The following is a 20,445-nucleotide window of genomic DNA, read 5'->3' as shown; positions in this document are numbered from 1 at the left end:
CTATGCAACTATTATTAATTCACCATAAATTCAGCAAAAATCTAAATAAGATGGTCATTCATGCAACATTTTCCATCACAATTTTGAAAGTTTTTCGTAAGTGCTGTTGGCTTGTTTTGTCTGTCCTTAACTCCAATAATATAATAAATCTAAAATACCCACATGGCATGCTTTAAGGACTTCAGTCAACCAATTAATTGTTCTCTACAAAAAAACCCAAACAAAACCAACCACAGAGAATTTAAACATCTCCCATGAAAAGCAAAGGGTCACCCCTGAGGTGATAAGGCAGTTGTGCCAGATGATTATTGTAGGTCTCTTCCAACTGAGTGCTTCTCTTCTCTTGCTCTTCTCTAATACCACAAACTTTCTGGGTTTAATATTTCATTTTCTTTTTTACTACTTTTGATAAAGTTTCTTTTATATCTCTTTTCCTGTGCTATTCCTTTATTCTCTTCTTATATGACAGCAAAGTACCTTTCATGCTCAATGAATGAGCAGGTCCATTCCTGGCAGTCCACCTCCCTTGACAATGGGCTCTACATATTCACTGCCATAACCATGATGACAACAGTTCCTGAAGAGGATTATAACACAATAGTATTCTATGGCCATGCTATTTATAGAAGTGTCTTATTATTTTACATTTGGACATCCCCTTGGTTTCTGAAAATTATTTTAATTCAATTAGCAAATTCTCATTTGTAAAGGGGAAGGGTGTTAGTCTACCATGTTCCTCAGAGCTTGATTTAGATCTGAGCAGGGAGAATATTTACTTCATTCGATAGCAAGTACCGAAAATAATTCATTTACTGGCTTTCAACCAAAGATTGTAAATTAAACTCTTAACTGTGATTTTTTTCTTATTTTATCATTCAGCCCACTAAATTCCTGAGGATGAAATACTTACATAAAACCATTGTTGAATATTTATTGCTTCATTCTCAATGGTATCTTTTTAAAGTAGTGTAATTACTATTAATTTTATTTTATTGGTTTGTCACTGGTTTTCGTTTTGGCAGTGAGTTTCTGCCTCAGCAACTGCCTGTGTTTCAAAAATTCATTACTTGAATATATTCTGCACCTTCTCCAAAGGCAGCTAGAATAATCGGCCCAACGCAAAAGATGTAAAGAGATGTCTGGGAGAACAAAAGATAATGAAAATGAAAACAGAAAAGGAAAAAAGTTCATAAAATGTAATCCAGTTTTCAGTTTCAAGTCTGTTCATTTTTCTTTACAAATATGGAGCATAATCCAGTGTCAGCCGTTGTACAGGGCTGCATCACAGTAGTCCCGGGTTTCAAAGAATGAGCACAGGCAGATAGGTTAGCAGAACAAACTGATATGTGTGGCATGTTTCTGAATGTGCCAAAAACAAGCTCTGGGGGAAAACTTACAGGAGACTCAGGTAAGTTAAAAATTATTTTAATGCACCTATGAGATCTACCTAGTCTCATTACCTTAGTGTAATGAGAACACTAAGTAATAGCCACTTTGACTATAATGAACAAAGAAAGGAGAGATGGTCCTTTGACATTTAAGAGAGCAGCAAAGTCATTGATGAGTATGATATTTAAGGTCAGATATTTAAAACACAAATGGGAAATAGAAGCACATCACCTTAAAGGGAAAAAATAGAGGGAATAAAAAGTCAAATTAGATAACCCCACTCATTTTCTGTACTTTTCAATCAATGCAGAATTCGTCAGCACATGGAATTGCATCAGCAAAGATAATCACCTAGGGAAATAATATGACTGCTTTGTGTCACTCAAGGGCTATACATATTTCATGTCAATGAGATTATTTTGGCAGAAAAGAAATACACAATAAAATGACAAAACCACCAAAAATGAAGAGCAAGGGTGCTGTGCTTAGTAGCAGCGTACATTTAGTGCTCACCCCTCTGTGTTCAAATACTAAGTAATGATTCTACTGAAAACCGATTTGAAAGGAACAGAAAGTGACAGAAAGAATCTCTCCAGAAAGAGCTACTGGATTCACAGGCTGATGTGCCTACTGTTTTGAAAGCACAACTTTCATTAAGACATTTAGGATTCCACAAATTTAAGTGGGGGGTTTTTTTAATAGATGTCTAGCATCTTGCAGTTTGTCCCTGTTTTCTCTATGTGCATATGCCATCAGCATTACATTTCAATAACTCTGTGAGGAAATCTCCCTGAATTTAATACAGGAATTTGGGGTCCAATTATACTGTGGGAAACTACATGTAGAGAAGGTTCCCTTTAAATGAAATGGGTGACAATTTCACCACTGAAAGGTCATTTCCAGCTTCCAGTAGTCGAAAGGAAAGTTTGTTCCCTTAGGAAAGTGAGGGGGAAATAGTTCAGACATATTATTTTTCCGATGTTTCCTATCAAACATTGTCATTAGGCCTCTTTTAAGACTAGCAAACTCCTGGATTGTTTCCAGTGGAGCAAGAGGCTATGTAGCAAAAGAGCAGACTTCCTCAGCCAGAGTCATCATGTTCCATAAAAGCACCTATCATTTGCAGACCAGTAGACAATATTATGGCTTCCTATCCCATCAAAAGAATCTTGCCCCCAACAGATACACTCAGGAGGAGTAGAGAAGAAGGTGACTTTCCCTTTCAGGACCCCTGTCCATGCTGTGTATGCTACAAGCTACAGTGGTTGAGAGGGGACCCAGACATAGGATGATAGTTCAGCTGGGATTTTTTCAACATTTTTCCCCGTTTTAGGAGGATTGCTTCATGATATCTGAAACTGCCTGGCGTGATATACAGTACTATTTGGCAAATAGTAAAGGATAGTATAAACACAGCAACTGACCTTCATCTCTTCACAACAAGGTAAATCAAGGTGACCACCACTGGAATTCAGAAACGCACTGTTACAAAACTGGTGTAAGAGCATTTCCAGGCTCTCTTTGGTGATGCTCAGGAACAAACTGCCTAACACAGCCACTGTGACTATTCCTCTGCACCGTCTGTGCAGAGAAGAACCTGACCACGCTCAGTAGTGAGGCAAATCACATCACCCACTGCTCTCTTGTACCAGCAACACTGACTGACATGTGGCAGCACATTACATGGTCACACGGTCGAGTGGCTGCTGTCCCCAGTCATTCCGGCTGACAGATGCTGCCACCTCTGAGTAAGGACACTTGATCCCCTCATGAATCCTCTCTTGAACTGCCATGGCTTTCAGCCCAGGACGCTTAAGTCTCACATTACCTTAGAAGAGAGGGCTGAAGTCTGCAGTGGTTCAGGATTGGACCCACAGCAAGCTCTGATGGCTCTGCCTTCCAGGATAGCCACCCCTCTCAAGTGTGTGAGGCAGCCAGTTGGGACTAAAAACAGGTTTAGTCATGCGGGTTTCATTCATATCCACGCAACTGTCAGAACCCTGAAATACTATAACAGAAGCAGTGCCTGCAGTTACAGGAGGTACTGTATTGAACAATTTCACTATCTGATTTCTGTTTTCAATCGTGTATATTTAATATTCTCTTAATGCACTTGCTTTGAGAGCATTTTCAGCTGGATTATATTTTTAAAGACAAATTCTGTGGAGCCGTCATGCAAACTCACAGGCTTTCAGTCACCCAAACTGATCCAAACTGTGAGAAGTGGATATTCTCCATGTAAGAATGAATGCAGGGAGAAGTCATAGACTTGGAGAAACCCATGCAGAATGACATGTTTTATACATTCATTTTGGTATACACATGTAGGTAAGTGGGTGTCATTTCCAATATATAAAGCACAAGGCTCAAACAGTAATTGATTAGAAAATGAAGCATAGATAGAGAATTATAATTACTCAGAGCCCCTCTGCAAACATACTCAGAAGACAGGAACACAGCATGGCTTTTCCAGATATTTTAGCCCTTGATAGTGAAGCTAGTTTTTTGGGTCACTATGCAAGGGAAAATTTCAGAGGTACCTCAGTATGGTGGCAAATCTATCTCATGATTTATTAATTGGAATAGAATTAATCAAAACTATGTATGAAAAGTGAAGGACATGCACAGCTCTTCTAAAGATACACATTCTTGTAGGGTTAGGTGAGGTACTTTTGACTTACTACCTGTTTTTGTACTAAGACATTCCAATATTCTCACTTTAAGTTTTGACCTGCCATGAGAATAAACATTTAGCTTTAATTGCAATATTTTGTTGCAAAGGTAAACATTGTTTACCCACACTTTTTATTAAGTCTTGATAGCATAATACAAAGCTACTACTAAGAAATGTATGTTAAACGTCTCTTATTTCACTGTCACGTTTCACAGTTTAGTAGAAGATACAAACTAAAAAAGCTGCACCGTAATGCCCAGTACTGAACTGTGTGTACAGATGTGTATTCCATAAATACATTTTGTCCCTGCCAAAGTTTTTTCTTTCCTAATAGCTTGTTAAAGAACATAAAATTCATGTTGCAGAACAGAGAGTCATAAGACTTTGTGCTAATTACATCCCAGTTCAGCTGTTTTTTGGCTTACCTGAAAATTAAGAGGTATCCAGGTCTTATGCCCCTTTTCACAGTGATTAACATAAAGCAAAAGAAAGGGAAGAAAATCTATGTGTCTGTGGTACAGGTGAATTGTTTTCCTTTTGTGAGAATAGGACCTAAAATAATTTTCTAGCATATGTGGTGTTTAACCAATATTACAGACTTGTCCCTATCGCATGCTTAGTTAAGTAGAACTGGATAAAACCTCTTTGGTCAATATGGAGTGCACTTCACACATCAGCTATAGAGCATTCAATGCAATCACACAGAAGAGCATTTCCTGCCACTGATCAACAACAATTCCTTGCATTTACAAGGCATCTTTAATCAGAGAGATAAAATTGCTTTGCAATGGTAATAAATTCCCAGAGTACCCTCCTGAATGAGATGACAAACTTTTTGATTTAAAGTAAATCACAGAGAAGTGAAACACTTGTTCAAGGTCAGACAGTAATTTTTTTGGCAGGGTCCAGAAAAATATCTAACCTTACAGCCTTTCAGATTTGTGGGAAATAGGAGTAGACTTTGTTTCTGTAGCAGATTGCTGAGTTTGTATCTGCCATTTGCTTACTCTCCACAGACCATAACCTCTCTCTAATGACAATGCAAAACAATTAAGAAGCATGTTTCCATGCAATTGTGTCAGATTGCACGTAGATCAGGAAAGGACAGGGAATGCTTGAAGTGTGGAAAACTTTTTAAACTTCTGAGCCACTGCTAGCTTTTGAACGTGGAGCTCTAATGCAGAGGCACAGTAGCACAATCCCGTATTCTTGTTCTGCTGTGTCTTGGCGGTAAAAGGGACACTCATTCTGAAGAAAGATGTAATAGGCTGCACATGAACTATATTCACAGATGAGGCACCACTTTAAACAGCAAAAATACTCCTTATAGATGTATCTGGGAACAGAATTGGTTTCAAAATGTGTAGACAGAAGAACAGGCTACGAATACCTAGACAGATGTCAGAATACATGTTTAAAATCCAGTTCAGAGCCAGGGGACAAAGAATAACTTCTTCAGAGTTGCAAGGAAAAATAATCTGCCTAGTAAAAATACGATAAAGATTTCCAGTTATTTTATCACCTTTGCTTTTATTATAAACTGTCGTGATTGATAGGACTTCTATTCCTGGAGTTTGTAGGGGGTTGAAAACCCTCTTCCTCATGCAAATCAAATTGCAAATTATATCTAAGCCCTGGTACATTTAATAATATAGACAGTTAAAAAAAGATCATCTCCTGTATACTCTGTGTCTTGTTCTGCTCTTTTAGCACTTCAGTCCTTATGGTTTCAAATATGTGCTTTGAGACCTGTTTCACACCCCCGGTTTCTAAATCTTATGTCATTCTTCTTCACAATTTTGAATTTAAATTCAGAAAAGAAAGACATTTATGGTTTAACATTTTAATAACGCTGCAGTCAGATTTTATTAGTGCTTCTCTGTTACATTTTGCATGAGATAGGAAAGAGTAATAAAGAGAATATCATTGTAGGGTTTTAGGATTATGAGCTTAATGTATTATGATACAACAAAATGTATTATCTAAGGGTCCCTTTCTCACAAAGGCAAATGAGAGCACCATAGATATAGCAATATAAAGCAGCAGTCAAACCAGCATTAACATTCTGTAATTGCAAAACCATTTTTGATTAAAATGTAATTTATTTTTAAAAAATTGAAATAAAGTGCTTTAGGATTCCTAATCTTGGCTGTATGCACATGAGGCAGCCTGTGAGAACAGAAATGACCAGCTAAACAGTACCAAGCCTATTTAGTAACTAGCCCCTAAATCCACAGCAGGGTCATCTGGGCAGTGCGTGTGTGTTGGGATGTGAGGAAACCACCAGCCCAGTAGGGCACAAGCGGCTGGAAGGAATTGCTTCCTCAGGAAGTCCTCAGGACTGCTGGGGGGTTTCAAACATTCCTGCAGCTGAGAGAAAAAAACCTTAATAAAACCTTTGTGCTTTCTTCCCATGATCTTTGCTACCCCAGCAGGCATGAAGGTAACTCCCAAAGAAAAATGGGAGTTGCTTAGTCTGGAACCAAATCTACAGTAAATGTAGAAGGTGGAAGGCTCTCCTTTTGCTCACATTCCAACTTGTAATGAACCTTATAAGGCTGAGTATCTCCGCGAACCTAAGCTATACTAAATATTGGTTCCAGGAGAATTGATACTGGTATCTCCAAAAGTATGGGGTGTGTATATACTTATAGGCATATACCATATATAAAATACGGTCTGTGCGTGTGTATATAGATATACAAATAATCTATGCCTATAGCTAGCCATACACCAGTACGTCCCTCCCGCGCGCGGGCCGTGAGGGGAAGCGGCGGCGCGCCGGGGCGCCGCGGGCGCGCGCACTACCCGGCATGCAGCGGGCGCGGGGCTCGCAGGAAGATGGCGGCGCCGCTAGAGGAGTACGAGAAGGAGGCGGGTTGCGTCCCCATCCTGCACCCGGAGGTGCGAGCGGCCCGCCGGGCGGGAGCTGGGCGCGGGAGCGGGGCTCGGGGCGCGGCTGGGACGGCGTGCCGCCGTGGGGCAGGGGGGGAGTGGGGCTCGGCGGGCGGGCGGGGTGCACGGAGGGCGGGAGGTGCGCCGCCGCCCCCCGCCGCCGGCCTGGGTGTGCGCGGCGGCGGGCCGGGGTGGGTAGGGCCGGGCAGGGCGGGGAGGCGGGTGCGGGTGGCGGGGAGCAGTGCGAGGTCCACCGCCTGGCCCTCCCGTGCGCCCTCGCCGGCGGTCCCGCCCGTCCCTGAGTCGGGGGGCGAAGCAGCGGCGGGGGCAGAGGCGCCCGGGTGGTGCCGCGGCAGCGGTCCCTGAGCGGCAGCCCGGGGGAAGCGGCTCGGAGGCGAAGGAATAAATGTTTCCCCTTGCGTTTGGATGGCACTGGTCTGCAGCTCACCCGCAGGTCGGGTCCGGCCCCATCCAGCCCAGCGCTCCCCGTGTGGCGTGGGCTTATTTTGAGAGCAAGCGGTCTGTTTTTTCCAGTGTGTTGGCGGTAGGAGGAATGTTTACAGGTAACATGTAGAGGTCGTTTCGTGCCATTTTTTTTACCCTTCTGTTGTGGCGCCCACCTTGCAGCATGTGTGTATTCTTGAGGACTAGTATGACTGTTTTGAAATGTATTTTAAATAGTTTAGAAAAGCTTTTACGTGTGGACTTGTCACCTGATACGTTAAGGACTGTAAGAATTGATTTTTCAGCTTACAAAACAGATAAGTGCATATGTCAGGCTCCAGTTTTTGCTAAACAGATGGTATTTTTTTTCTTAAACAGTGTCTTAAAAGAATGTTAGTTTATTTGATGACTGAAGAGGCTCTGTAGGCCTCTATATGTGATCGTGTATCTTACCTACTCTGCCTCTCTAAATTGTGCTCATGACCAGTCTGTTCTGAAGGGTAATTAGCAAAGCAATAAACCCCAAGTGTCTTGATTTTTTTTTTTTTTGTTCTTGTTTTTGTTTTTGTATTTTTTTATTATTTTTGGGCTTTATTTTAAGGGATTTGTATAGACTGTTGCTACATGTTTCTTCAGCCTAACTGGAGTCAGACTGAATGCAGTACCATCGGTAGCAGTGTCTGATGATTTTCAGAGGTGACACAAGTTTTCAGTAGTGATCCACACTCTGTAGGATATTGATGTTCTTTGAAAGAAAGTGTTCTTAACTTGTGGAAGCTTCAGATAGGCAGTCTAAGACTGGAAAATGGAATAAAAAGCATTTACGGCTTGTCAGAAAACCATTGTGTTTTAAAGATTGAAGATTCGTGTTTGTTAACTTTGAGTAATTACTGTATAGCAGATTAAAATCTCTCAATTTAAATTGGTAGTCTAGCTAGTTAATCTGGTAGAATTTTATGCTGTTCCTTTGATGCATAAAGTCAAATGTGTTTACAAAAGATGGGAAAGGAAGCTAATATATATAGCATGCTGTACCATCAACTGGAGTCTTTTAATATGCAGTAATTATCACTCGTTTGGAGAGAGTTTTATTTGAGTTTTCCAGAAATGCTGAGTATCTGACTAGATCTTTTTTGTACTCACAAAATAGTGTCTACATGGATTTCAGTGAGTGTTTCCTTGTTCCCTAAAGTCTTTGTACAGATAAGCTTTAAAAGAGAAGGATGTTTTTCATGTTGGTGGTGAGACAGACTGACTGTTAACAGATACTCAAGAAATACTCTTTTAAAAACTTACGGATTCTGTGCCATAGCAGAGCTGTATTGTCACAGACCTGCCCTCTGAACAATGCAGTGCGTCTGTATTCAGTCATTTTTTTTTGAGGGTCGGGGGCCTTGATACTTGGTGACTTCCACTTTTTTCAAGAAAATAGCACCATGTCCTTATGTAAGTAGTGACATTGGAGCATATAATCAGTTTCAACATTTATATACTTTTAAAACCCATGCTTTTTATAGGACTGTCAAAATCTTTACTTTTTTGTTTGTTTGTTTGTTTCATGGTGCTGTTGTTTATTTTAGATGTCTTTTTCAGGTATTTTTTCCATGCCTTTTTTATGAGGCTTTTGCTTCTTGCTGTCTTTTTGTATTGACTAATTTGGATTACTTTCAAATAGTTAGAAGTTTTTGTGGGTTTTTTTTTGTTTGTTTGTTTTGAAGAGATGTGTTTGCATTTTGCCATGAAATACTAGAATACAATATTAATGTTGTAGGAGAGAGATTCTTAGAAATAGTGAAAAATTACTTAAATACTGGTGTGCTGGGAGATCTGTTTATTTATTTATTTGTGAAAGACTCAGTTTAAAGTGATTCAGTAACTTCGGTACGAAGAGGTAGAAATTGATGAAAATATGAATGCTTTAGGAAACTTATGTTGGGACTGCTTTTTATGGGGTTTGTGTGGTATCTTGCTGACTGGGTTCTTGGGCCTCCCTTGCTCCCTCTCTCATGAATGCAAGTTGAACTTAAGTAATGGACTCTTCTTTTCAAGGATATTTATTCTTTCTTATGAGAAGTTCAATTTAGTATGACAGTGTAGATCTCACTCTTCTCTTCTAGCTGTAAGATTACTAGTGGAACAACAAAGCTTATGAAGATAATTTTAGTGGTGAAGTACAACAAATAGTATTAATTGCGCATGTAATACTTGTAGAATGATCTTATAGTATATGATAAATGCTCAGAGAACTGCTGGCTAACTAATACATCTTGGAAATAGTTGTTAGGATTATTCCTGAATGTCATTATTCCTAAAAGTCTTGCAGGAGTTAGTCTACTAGACTCAGTCTTTTTTCATTAATGATTTGGAAGTAATATCACAGTTGTCATTAATAGAACTTGCAGACAAACAAGATGGATGGGTGCTGAGCAGGGAGGATGGAACTGTACAAAACCATCTAGAATTCACGTGAAGTTATGCTGGTAAAGCAGGCACACCTTAGTGCAGCTATATTCAAAGTAAATTGATGGTAAGGAACATATGCACGGGATTGTATCCCAAAAGTTATTGATTGATAGGATACAAGCACTTCAGCAGAAGTTCCCAGTATAATGCTTTGTTTAGAAATGTGTAAGAACAAGGAGAGGATTTTTGGCTGAACATGTGGTAATGCTAATGATGAAGTTTTGTCTTTAAAAATTATTGTTAAATAGTGAAGAGTATGGGAAATAATTAAAAATTATTTTAATAATGCTTTATGGTAAAAGGCCTGCAAAAGCCCCGTTCACATTATCTAAAAAAGTGAGAAGTATCTTTTTTTCCCCTGTGTGAGTATTTTCGTACTGAAATCCAGTGCTTTATTCAGTTTATGCTTAACAAGACCCAATGACTGGAAAGTGAACTTGAATGGGATCAAATTGAAAAGCACAAAGTGGTAAATGCTGAGGATGAATAATCATTGTAACCAAGGAAGGAGGGCAGTGGTGGATTATCCAGCTGTTGATGTGTTCAGCTGGAGTTTAGATATCTTTCTAGAGATCAAATGCGAGTTTTTTAATTCTGCAACTGGATAACTGAGTGGTGTATCAAATACGTGAATATAGAGGAGTATAGACTGTTGGAGTGACTCTGATTCATATACATGAATTCTTCAGCAGGGTTGGGAAGTGCATGGATGACCAAAGGGAGCCTTGTGGGTGTAGGTCTTGGAGCAGACACGGCATTGGTTGACCTGCAGTGTGATATGGTAGCTCCCTGAGGGACGCAGAGCACCCTACGATGCCAGAGTAACACTGGGCTAAGTAGTCCCTGCTGATTTGTTTCTTTCTCCCACTGTTTAGGTTTCTGGTGACAGAATGGCAAACTCTGCTTCCTTTTATACAGTGTAGCCCTGGTATGGGAGTGCTGCTTATGCTGCTTATGTTTGTTATCCTTTGAATAAGTTATTTTAGTAGGCCAACAGACCCCCTGACTTTAAATTCCTTGTATCTTCTAAATAAGAGCGAGTTCCTGATTGTTCTGTGGTGGGTGATGATAAGTTTGGATGTTTAATTCTGTAATTCAAGGGGCGGGGAGGCAGGAGAATTTTAGAAAATGGATTTTGCTTGTAATGCTCTTTTATATTTGAAAAATATTCTAGATGTGGGCCTAGTATGGCCCTAACTGCCAAAGGTATTGCAGCTGTTGAGGGCTGTATCTCTTCCTAAATGGTAAGAACTATTACTGGGGAGGAAGATCTGGTTTGTTACTTCAGTGTAGTGCATTTACTGGTGTCAGGTAGTATGGAATATATTTGAGACGGAAGTTACTGTTTATTACAGATTTCTTTTGGCATTAAAAAAGTCTTGTCTGAGAACCATCTTCCTGCAAAGTTGAAAAGCGATGTTAATAGTTATGGGCCCTGTTTGACAGGAGTTTTTCCCAGATGGAAGCTGTCATTCTTACCTTTGTTTCTCTCCTTATGGTTCAGTTTGTAACTACCTAGGAAGTTAGAAGCGTATCCTGGTATTCCTTGTTGGTGATTTGAACAAAACAAGTAAACCTACTGTAGATAGCTTTGCTCTAATTTTTTCTGTTCAAGATTTCAGTGAAAGGCCTGACTTTACCATCCAGCTCTATTCTCTGTGGAGCTCTGTAGCTGTTGTTGGGGTTGTACTTCAGTGCAGATTGTTCTTAATTGTCCTGTACAGATACAGGACTTATTGTGTTGTTAAGTCAGGATCACTCCAGAGACTAGTCTTGCATTTGTGAGCTCATTCAAAGATCAGGTATCACTTATTATGCTGCTTAAAAAGGAGAACAGAACTGTGATGTCTCAGACAAATTAGCATACTTGATATTGAAGGTTGAACCTTGCTTTGTGTATCTTGGGTAGCTTCAGAGGTTGAGGCTGGAGAGGACTGCAGATCTAATCCAACCTTGTATTGCAGGCTGAAGTTTTTTTAACGAATTCTTTTTATCATCAGAATACTTATCATAAAGTGAAAAAAAACCCGAACAAAATCTTACCATAATAGATCATTTTGCATAGCTGGGAAAGTTGCCCTCAAATATAATTAGTCTGTTTAAGAATTAAACATATTTCTAGTCTGAATTTTATTTCTGTTAGTTACATCTTGAGAGATATCTGTCCAAACATAGGTCTGTCTGTTTATTTAAGATGCTGATGATTATCAGATCCCTACACTACTGTTACAGTCTGCAGTCCTCCTGACCCTTTTGAGTCTCTGATGTTCAGTCATCCTTCCAGTGTTTTCATGGCTTTGCTCTCGGTGCATTAGCTGTTGGAGGAACTTGGGAACAGAGCACTATTCTGGCAGTCACACAGTTGTGGTAGTAAATGCCTCTGGATGCCCCATCCCTGGAAGGTTTCAAGGCCAGGCTGGATGGGGCTCTGAGCTCTTGTGAAAGGTGTCCTTGCCCATGGCAGAGGGGTTTGAACTAGATGGGCTTCAAGGTCCCTTCCAACCAAGGCCATCCTATGATACCTGCTCATCATTCCCCACACGTATATTTGTACTGGTTTTGTTGGGAATTGCGTTACACTGGAAACTTGTACCCAGATAATGACCATCTGTTCGCAATCATTTCTAGGATGGGTCTTCATTTTAGATAGGACTTTTGTTGATATTTAAAAAACCCTGATTTTGTCCTGTCCCAACATTCCCCAAGTTGTATAAGAAACAGAGTATTAGTTGTTCCACTTTTTCTCTCTCCACACACTCTGTGCCCTCCCCACCGTGTTAGCATTACCTCTAACTGTTGGTTACTTCTAGGTTGCAGACAATGGTGAAATAGGGTGGGGTCAAGGTACAGGCTCTAAAGGATGCTTAGTGTTTTCATATTGACACTTCTCTGGGGGTTTAAAAATGGGAGCTACTGAGAAGATAAAGAGGGTTTTTTTGGAGCATATTCCTTAACTAGGAGAGTGTGTATAGTAGTCACAAAGCAAATTATAAGAATGAAGCTTGCTCACCTTTAGTTTTTAATACATGCAAGATAGACCACATTAACTTTCATTATATTCTAATTTTTTAATCAAAATATCAGTCCCAAACATTAACCCAAACACTTTGGACATTAACTGTGTTTGACCATTGCTACTACTTTATCAAATGAAAGTGACAGCTTTAATTTCCTTTGAAGCCATGGTACTAGTCTTTGCTAGTCTGCTATATTATTAGTATTTGCTTTTTTGTCTGTTCTGTATCAAAACCTAGAAAAGCTAGCAATAACTTAAAATGGTTACTGTTTATAACCCATGTCATCTTGTATCCAGACTGCAGGAGTTTCTTCTGGCTTCATGAATAGCAATATTCTTGTCTTTTGGACTATATGGTTGACCTAAACAACCTTTATTTTAAAAAAGTTTAATACTTGTTCTATTAGAAAGCATTTTATTGTGGCAATTTAAATTTTCTGGCCAGACTTTTTGTTCTGCACTTACCTAATATTTTCAAACTTTGTGGGTTTGTGTTTTTGTATTGACAGTTCTATCAGTTCTTACTTTGTAATCTTGACAACTTTTGTTAATTTCTTTTATTGCTAGGATGGTGCTTGCCCTTCTAGGGATAGGGATGTATTGTATCCTTTTGCTAGCATTTCAGTTTTTTTGTATTTTTCTAATTTGTCATGGTCATTGTCAATGCTTCTCTTGCTGTTCTTACAAAGTTGTTCTTACTTTCTTTGTAAACTGTGCAGTTTTTCACTGCTCTGGTCTTTCTCAGCAGTAAAATTGTCGCTTCTTGGGCATCTGGTAAAACACTTAAACTAGTTTTTTAACTATTTACAGTTTTTGTTATACATATTTTCTTCTGATTTGGGCAGTAATTGATTTTAAAGTTAAAAACTTGTTTTCAGACAGGCCATCATAATGCATAAGTTATAAACATCTGGTTTGACCCAACTTTGTGTTGATTCAGTTTTCCTTTGCTTATTAAGCACAGGCCTTATTTCTCTCAGATTTTACATAAGATTAGTCTTTCAACAGTGCTTGTTTCACTGTGTTTGCCTGTTTGCCTAGGAAAGTAATGAGACTTTATGAATGTGGAAGAAAGTCTACAGAATTAAGGAGGAAAATGTTTGTTTGCTGTTTGCTTGAAAACTGAACAATACTGCCATTGGTACTGACATGTTTAGACAGGAACAGCCTCAGTAATTGATATTTCAGCATGCACGCTGTCCTCTGTGGCTTTTCAAAGACAGTATGAGATAAAGATTTGACTTTCAGGGTATCCTTGTAGTTGAGAGAACACTGGGATATATTACAAATGAGACTGTGGAGCAAAGTAGAAGGCTTTTTTTGAAGTCAAAGGGAGTCTGGATGAATTGAAGCCTTGGGCCTGTCATGCCCAGTATGTGGTGCAACATTAGACTACAATTTGTCTTCTGCAATTTTGAAATCTAGCAATTTCTTCCTACACTTGTAGGATGCCCTGAGGTATGTAGAAGCGTTTCCTTGGTCCTCTCTATAAGAAAGGAGGTACCAAAAATGGAGGGTAGTGGGAATGCTGTGGTCAGAACTTGGAAAGCTCCTCAAGATCAGGAGAAGATGTCTCAAGAAGGAGGGAGCGCAGTAGGGAGAGAGGGAAGACGTCCGAGCATGCTCTGAGAACATTTGCATTGCTGGCTCTGAAGGATGCGATTTTTATGATTGAGTCTAAGCCGGTCTCAAGCCATGATGGAACCCAGACACAGCTCCTCACCCTTCTTGGGGTGAGCTCTTGCAGTTGTGTGGCCAGTAGGTGACTTGGGGTAGTACTTGCTTGGTGAGTCTGACCTGATCTGACACTGTTACTTTGCTGTTGTGAGAATGGGTAAGAGGTAATGGAGAAGGTGCAGCCAGGACCAGGAATGTGATCACCTGCCTGATGGCAGGTCACTTTTAGCTTGTCTTAAGCTGATTGTGATTTAGATGCTTTTGGCTTTACTCATATGCCAGTGATGCTTATCTGGTCCCAGGATGAGCCAGTTCAGGGAAGTAAATCAGTAGAAAATGCATCCAGTAAAAAGAAAGCGCTCTGAATAACTTTTTGCCAGTTTGCTAAGCCTACTCATGGAAGGATCAAGTGCACTAAAGTACTGACAGAAGGTAGACAGTGAGCTGGCAGTCCTGGTTTGGAAAGTGAGGAGCTGGAGAGAATGGGACCGTTCTTAAGTGTCAGACCATGGATTCACTGAGCTGTCTCATTTGCTGCAGGAGATTGACTATTAGCATGACTAGAAGCACCTTTCATGCACTTCCTAGTTGTGGTGGGTTAAGCAGCATGTGTTTATCATAAGTGGGAATGGGAGTTTGCTTTGCTGGCTGTTGATGTAAGGCTCCATTGGCCTCTGCAAGGTTGAGATGGGAATGGTGAATTGAAATTTCTTGTAAGGATTGAGCACAACTTGTACTAACTTTTTTTCTGTATCTGCCAAAGAGAAAAGAATATCTGTAGCTAGGCTGACTGCTCGTTGTGACATGTGCACTTGCTGGTGCTCTAATTCTTGATGAATGAAAAAGACATTTACCTTTGAAAAAGACTTTTAAGAATATACTTTTCTGTGAATTTTAAAAAGAGGACTGTTTTTTCTTCAAGTAGTTGAGTATCAGGGTTGAGCTAGATACATACTTGGGTGCATTTTTGAAGTTTAGCACTTTAGCACTTAGGTCTTTCAGGGATATTTTTTTTTTTTACGTTAATGGCTGTGTAAGCTTGTGTATTGTGAGATCTAGACCTGTGTAAATCACTTGGAAAAAGAATAGGTTAATTTTTGCCAAAATCCTTAGATTTTTGGCTCAGAACACAATGCAACACTGTGAAAAGAAAGCCAAAAAGATAAATGTACATGTTAATCTAAGTTGCTGACTAAACAAAAGCTTTATAGTGAGCTTTACACCACAACATTTTAAGCTTTTAGTTTTTTTAACCTTTACAGATGCTAGTAAATGTAGCTCTTTTAAATAGCACTTGCTTTTGATGCTGTGTGTGCAAACACAAAGCCTCTTGAAAAGCCTATTTGTGATGCTATGGCTTCCTAAACTATAACACTGTTTAATTTAGGAGCATCTTCAAGGAAATGACTAGAATGCAGTTGACTGGTTGTGGGTGCTTGTTTTCTTCCTCGTTATCAGCTGTCCTTTAAATCACATGCGCTCTGACCTCTGCATAGAGTGGTTGGATTAAGAGGTCTAGTTGAGCGTCTCTAACTCATTATGTAAAAAATTAGATCTATGTTGGAGAGTATGCAGGATTATGTTCTGTGTGTGATGGCTGACTTGCTTGTGTGTGGAAATCTGTAGCAGCAAAAGGACCACTTCATGGTCCTTTATGGTTTAAGGTGAGCCTTTTCTCCATCTATTTCACCACTTTTTAAAGAAAGCATTGTCAAACTACAGATTGATTAAAAAAAAAGATTTAAGTATTTGGTACAGATTTATTTCCATTGTTTACATATTCTATAATTAGCTTCTTTAGGGATTTCCGTAAACGAATCTTGTCTTTTAGTGTGTCAAGAAACTGTGCAAATAGACCAGAATTGTAGGAGGTAAACTGAACAGACTTCACAATATGCAGTAAAATGTAAAAAGTAATGGAAAACAGTCACAGAAATTGAATAGAAGTTTATTTTGTTATGTCATACTCATTTGGTGTAATTTAATGCTGTAATGGGGCAGGGAGAATCCAAGGGTTAAGGACCAAAGTAAGGCAAGTCTGATGGTATATATTTGTAAGCCAGACACTGAACTTTTTTTTAAAAATGCATAATTTGATCAGTTAATAAAAAAAGTGATATGGCATGCTTTTTTCTTCCATGGAGAATGTAGTCTGGTTTAGGTGGAAATTTTCTAGCACGCGTTAGCTTAACTTTAGGTGTATGTGAATCATCCTGGTCCAGACAATCTAACAGCTCATAGCAGCTGTACGCTTTGGCTCCTCAAAGTTGTGAACCTACATAGCCCTAGAGAATTCTTAACTTTCTGGGCTAGGTCTTTGTGTGAGTATGAGAAGGATCAGACTGTTTCCACTTGATGACAGTCAACAGTTAGATTAGCTGTTGCAGCAGGAAATGTTGGGAGAAACTGGATTCTAGAGAAGAATGTCTGTAAAGAATTGATTGTGATTCTCTCTAAAACTATGACATTTTAGCCTGTTTCTGTGACTTTGTGTGTTGCAGAATTAGTTGAAGGGGTAGGGGAAGGAAAGTTACCATAAACTTTAGAAGAGGATCTTTCATTAAAATTATTAAAATAACCGGCAGTATCTCTTTTTTGTTGTTGTCATTTGTGTTTGATTGATTTGCTTGTATTTATTTTCTAAGCATTTTTCTATTAGTGTTAGTTCATGAGTGACTGGTCTTCGTGTATATAAATGAATGTGGGTGTTTATAATATGTAAATAACTATGTATAAATTGGTCTGTATAGATTCTTGCACCTTTTTAAAAGTAGGAGGAAAACTGGGAGAGCAAACTAAAAAGGTTATAGTAAATGAAGAACAGGAAAATTGAACAGCAATTATTTAATACTAACCTCCAGTATTCCCTGCTAAATGTAACACACATACATGAGGATTATTATTTAGCTTCCCTGAAATAGTTGCAGTCACTTCTAATTTTATTATGATTCTCTGACTGCAGCCAGATACGAAAACAGTGTAGACATTAATTAAAAAAGAAATTATTTTGTTTCTGTTAAGAAGCACAGGCAATAGTATGCAATATTTTCTGGAAGGTAATACTTTTATTTCTAAGTTTTTATTTTAAAACTTGTTAGTATTTTCTCTTTAAGTCTCAATTATCTTGGTCACCATTCAGAATTTGAGTGTCTGATTTTGATCATGGTATCACTTCCTTGCAGCAACATTGCATAATGTTAAAGGAAAAGCAGTCCTAGCCATCTGTTAATGCCTACCAGAGCCATGTGTGGCAGCTGTAAGCAGCAGTTCTTTCCTCCCTTCCTTATGTCCAAGCAGGCATATTGACCTATTCATATCCTTCTGCTATGTATAATTGTGAATTATGAAATTGCTGTCTCAGAATAATTCAGTCTTGGTCATCTTTTTCTTTCATGCATAACTTCATATTTTTTTCTGTAAATACTGTTCTCAGAATCCTTAAGGTTATTTCATTTAGGCTTTTTTATTGGAAAAGATTAAAGGCTTTGAGTATTGAGAGGAAATGAGCATAACTTTACTTGTGTGTTTGGTTATGAGGAGGACTGATTGGGAATGCCGATATCAGCGCAGCTTCCAAGAATAAACACTTTTTCCCCCTCATCTCCCCTGTACTTCTTGCTTTTTCCTTTGGAGTTATATTTCATATTTTGCATTATCTTCTCTTTCCCCATCTTACTGGTCCTATTTTCCAGAGGAAAATTTTTTTCTCTATGTTGTTCCTTTTTTTACCGAAACATGTCTTTTTTTTGTTGTTGTTGTTTTTAAAGCATTATTCTCTTTTGTGGTTTTTTTTCCTGCACTGCATTACTTGTGCATCTGTGCAAGCAGTCTGCACATTTTGTGACTAATGAGTAATGACAAAATAGTCACAGATGCCTATGAGTGATTAGGGCCTTGTCAAAGGATAGTCACTGAAATGGGAAGCTTATCTAGAAGTAGTGATCCTTGGTAGGAGTGGGGGAACCAAATTTGATTCTTACAGGTAAACAAAATTTGTCTTTCTTGCAACCTTCTAAGCTAGCCAACTCTAGCAATTTCTAAGCAGAATAATTTTCTTCAACCTGTCAGCCCAACTTCTTGAGTATTTAAAAGCTGTGGTGTGTTCCATGATTGCTTAGTCAAATTAACAATTAGCAGCTGTGGAAACGTTCCTGCTACCTTCTGTTGACTTGCTTTTCCTTTCTGAGTGGCTCTGGAGCCTGTGTTTTCACAGGAGAAACAGATTCAGCTTGCTGTCCTACTAAAAGATAGAGTTCTCTATTGTTGTTGCCCCCTTCCCCTTTCCTGTAATGGAGTGGAGTGGGCGTGGTGTGACCATAGCTCCAAATACCAAAGCTGGCTTGAGTTAGGCAGCAGGAGCATGGAACCAAGAGCAGTGGGAAAGAGTGGGCAGAGGAATGACCTTTCTCTTTTAGCAAAGGTAACAACTTTGGCTCAAGTCCTACTTGGAAATGGCTCCTTGAAACAGGATGAAATAACTAGAGACTACTGTTTGCAACTTACTTATTTTATCAGTGACATCAGGCCTCTGCTCTACTACCTTCTTACTAGTTTTCCTGACTCTCAGCTGGGGAAGAGCCGTTGTCACTAAAGATCAAAACAGCAAAAATCAAGTGCACTTGGGTTTCAATTAGGTTTTCATCTTTTAATTGGCTGTTAGGGTTTTTTAACAGCTGATCATAATTGAAAAATTAAATTTTCCTGGAATAAATATTTTCATCAAAAAAGGGAAAATATTTTAACACTTGGGAAATGTTGTTGAAGCCATTTGTGAATGCAGTTTATACTCTAGGCTCAAAATGTTATGTTGCTACTTTATTATCAATCTGTCATATCATATGTTTAAAAAAATCATAGTAGTTTCAAGAATTTAAAGTATATTCCTAAAATTTGTGTGAGGGCGTGTGAATTTAGGGGAGGTTCATTCTTTTAGGTGGGAACTTAAAAGCCTAAACTCATTATTTTTCACTTTTTAATGCTTATTTCTGTTCCTTTAGTAGTGGGAGTCAGGCAATCTAGGTCATTGTAGGATTTAAAAGTTAAGCTTTCTCTTCTGTCCAGCAAGTTGGAGAAAGTAATCGCTATTTTGTGTGTTACTATTTCTGTTAACTCTGAAAAGAGATACTATGTAAATGTCATAAGTGTGATTTCTCTCTATCTTAGCTGCTGCTGCAGAATGACCCACACTGGGCAAATTGCCCCCGATGTAGCACCACTGCGGGTGGTCCTGCTGGGGCTGAGCAGCCTGTGTAATGCCTGGGCACAGCCAGCTTTGTTCAAGCAGCCTGCCGTCCACTTAGAGACGTGCCTGGGTGTGTTACGGCAGCATCTGATGGTCGTGCCTGCGCTGAAGCAGTTGTCTGTGGGAGCAATGCATGTAAAAAGAGATTGTGTTTAATTTCACCAGGTTTTTAAATGGCAGTCTTTTAAATTGCTATGCGAAACATTTAGAAATGGGAAATGTGCCACCTTGAGCAGGTACCTGGTTTGCATTCATTCATTGTAGGTCTTCTAAAGGTCTCCTACCTCAGGCTGTCAGTTGTTCTCCTGTTATTGGTAGCTTGCCCAGTTAGTGGCGTAAACCTATGTTGCATTCTCTTAATATTAGTCTTTGATTATTTCTTTCTAAATCATTCTTTCTAGAATAATTAGGAGAAACTACTCTTCTGCATTTATATTCTGGTGCCCTAGCCCTGCACAGGAATTTCAGAACCTTGAAAACAATTATTTTCAGTTTCTAGCTGCTACCTTGCTTCTTTTCTTTTTGCCTTATCAGCCAAGCACAGTGTGTAACAGCATTATTTGCATTGACTTGGTCCAAATGGCCTATCAGCAGGTGAATCAACTATGACTGCGATTCACAAAATCCAGGTTTTCTTTTCTCCTG

At 39.1% G+C, this 20,445-nt stretch overlaps 1 protein-coding gene across 1 annotated transcript in view; it reads left to right on the top strand.

Annotated features, from left to right (window-relative positions):
* The first annotated feature begins 6,875 nt into the window (after positions 1-6,875).
* ZDHHC17 (zinc finger DHHC-type palmitoyltransferase 17) overlaps positions 6,876-20,445 on the top strand; it is a 67,695-nt gene continuing 54,125 nt past the window's right edge. The window contains exon 1 of the mRNA XM_032106228.1: positions 6,876-6,967. Coding sequence (XP_031962119.1) covers positions 6,905-6,967 — 63 coding nt within the window. The 5' untranslated portion in view covers positions 6,876-6,904. The remainder of the gene's footprint in view (positions 6,968-20,445) is intronic.

Source organism: Corvus moneduloides, chromosome 4 (assembly GCF_009650955.1).
Source record: "Corvus moneduloides isolate bCorMon1 chromosome 4, bCorMon1.pri, whole genome shotgun sequence".
Lineage (NCBI taxonomy): Eukaryota > Metazoa > Chordata > Aves > Passeriformes > Corvidae > Corvus > Corvus moneduloides.
The sequence above is the reverse complement of the archived record's forward strand: the minus strand, read 5'-3'. Positions and strand labels throughout refer to the sequence as shown.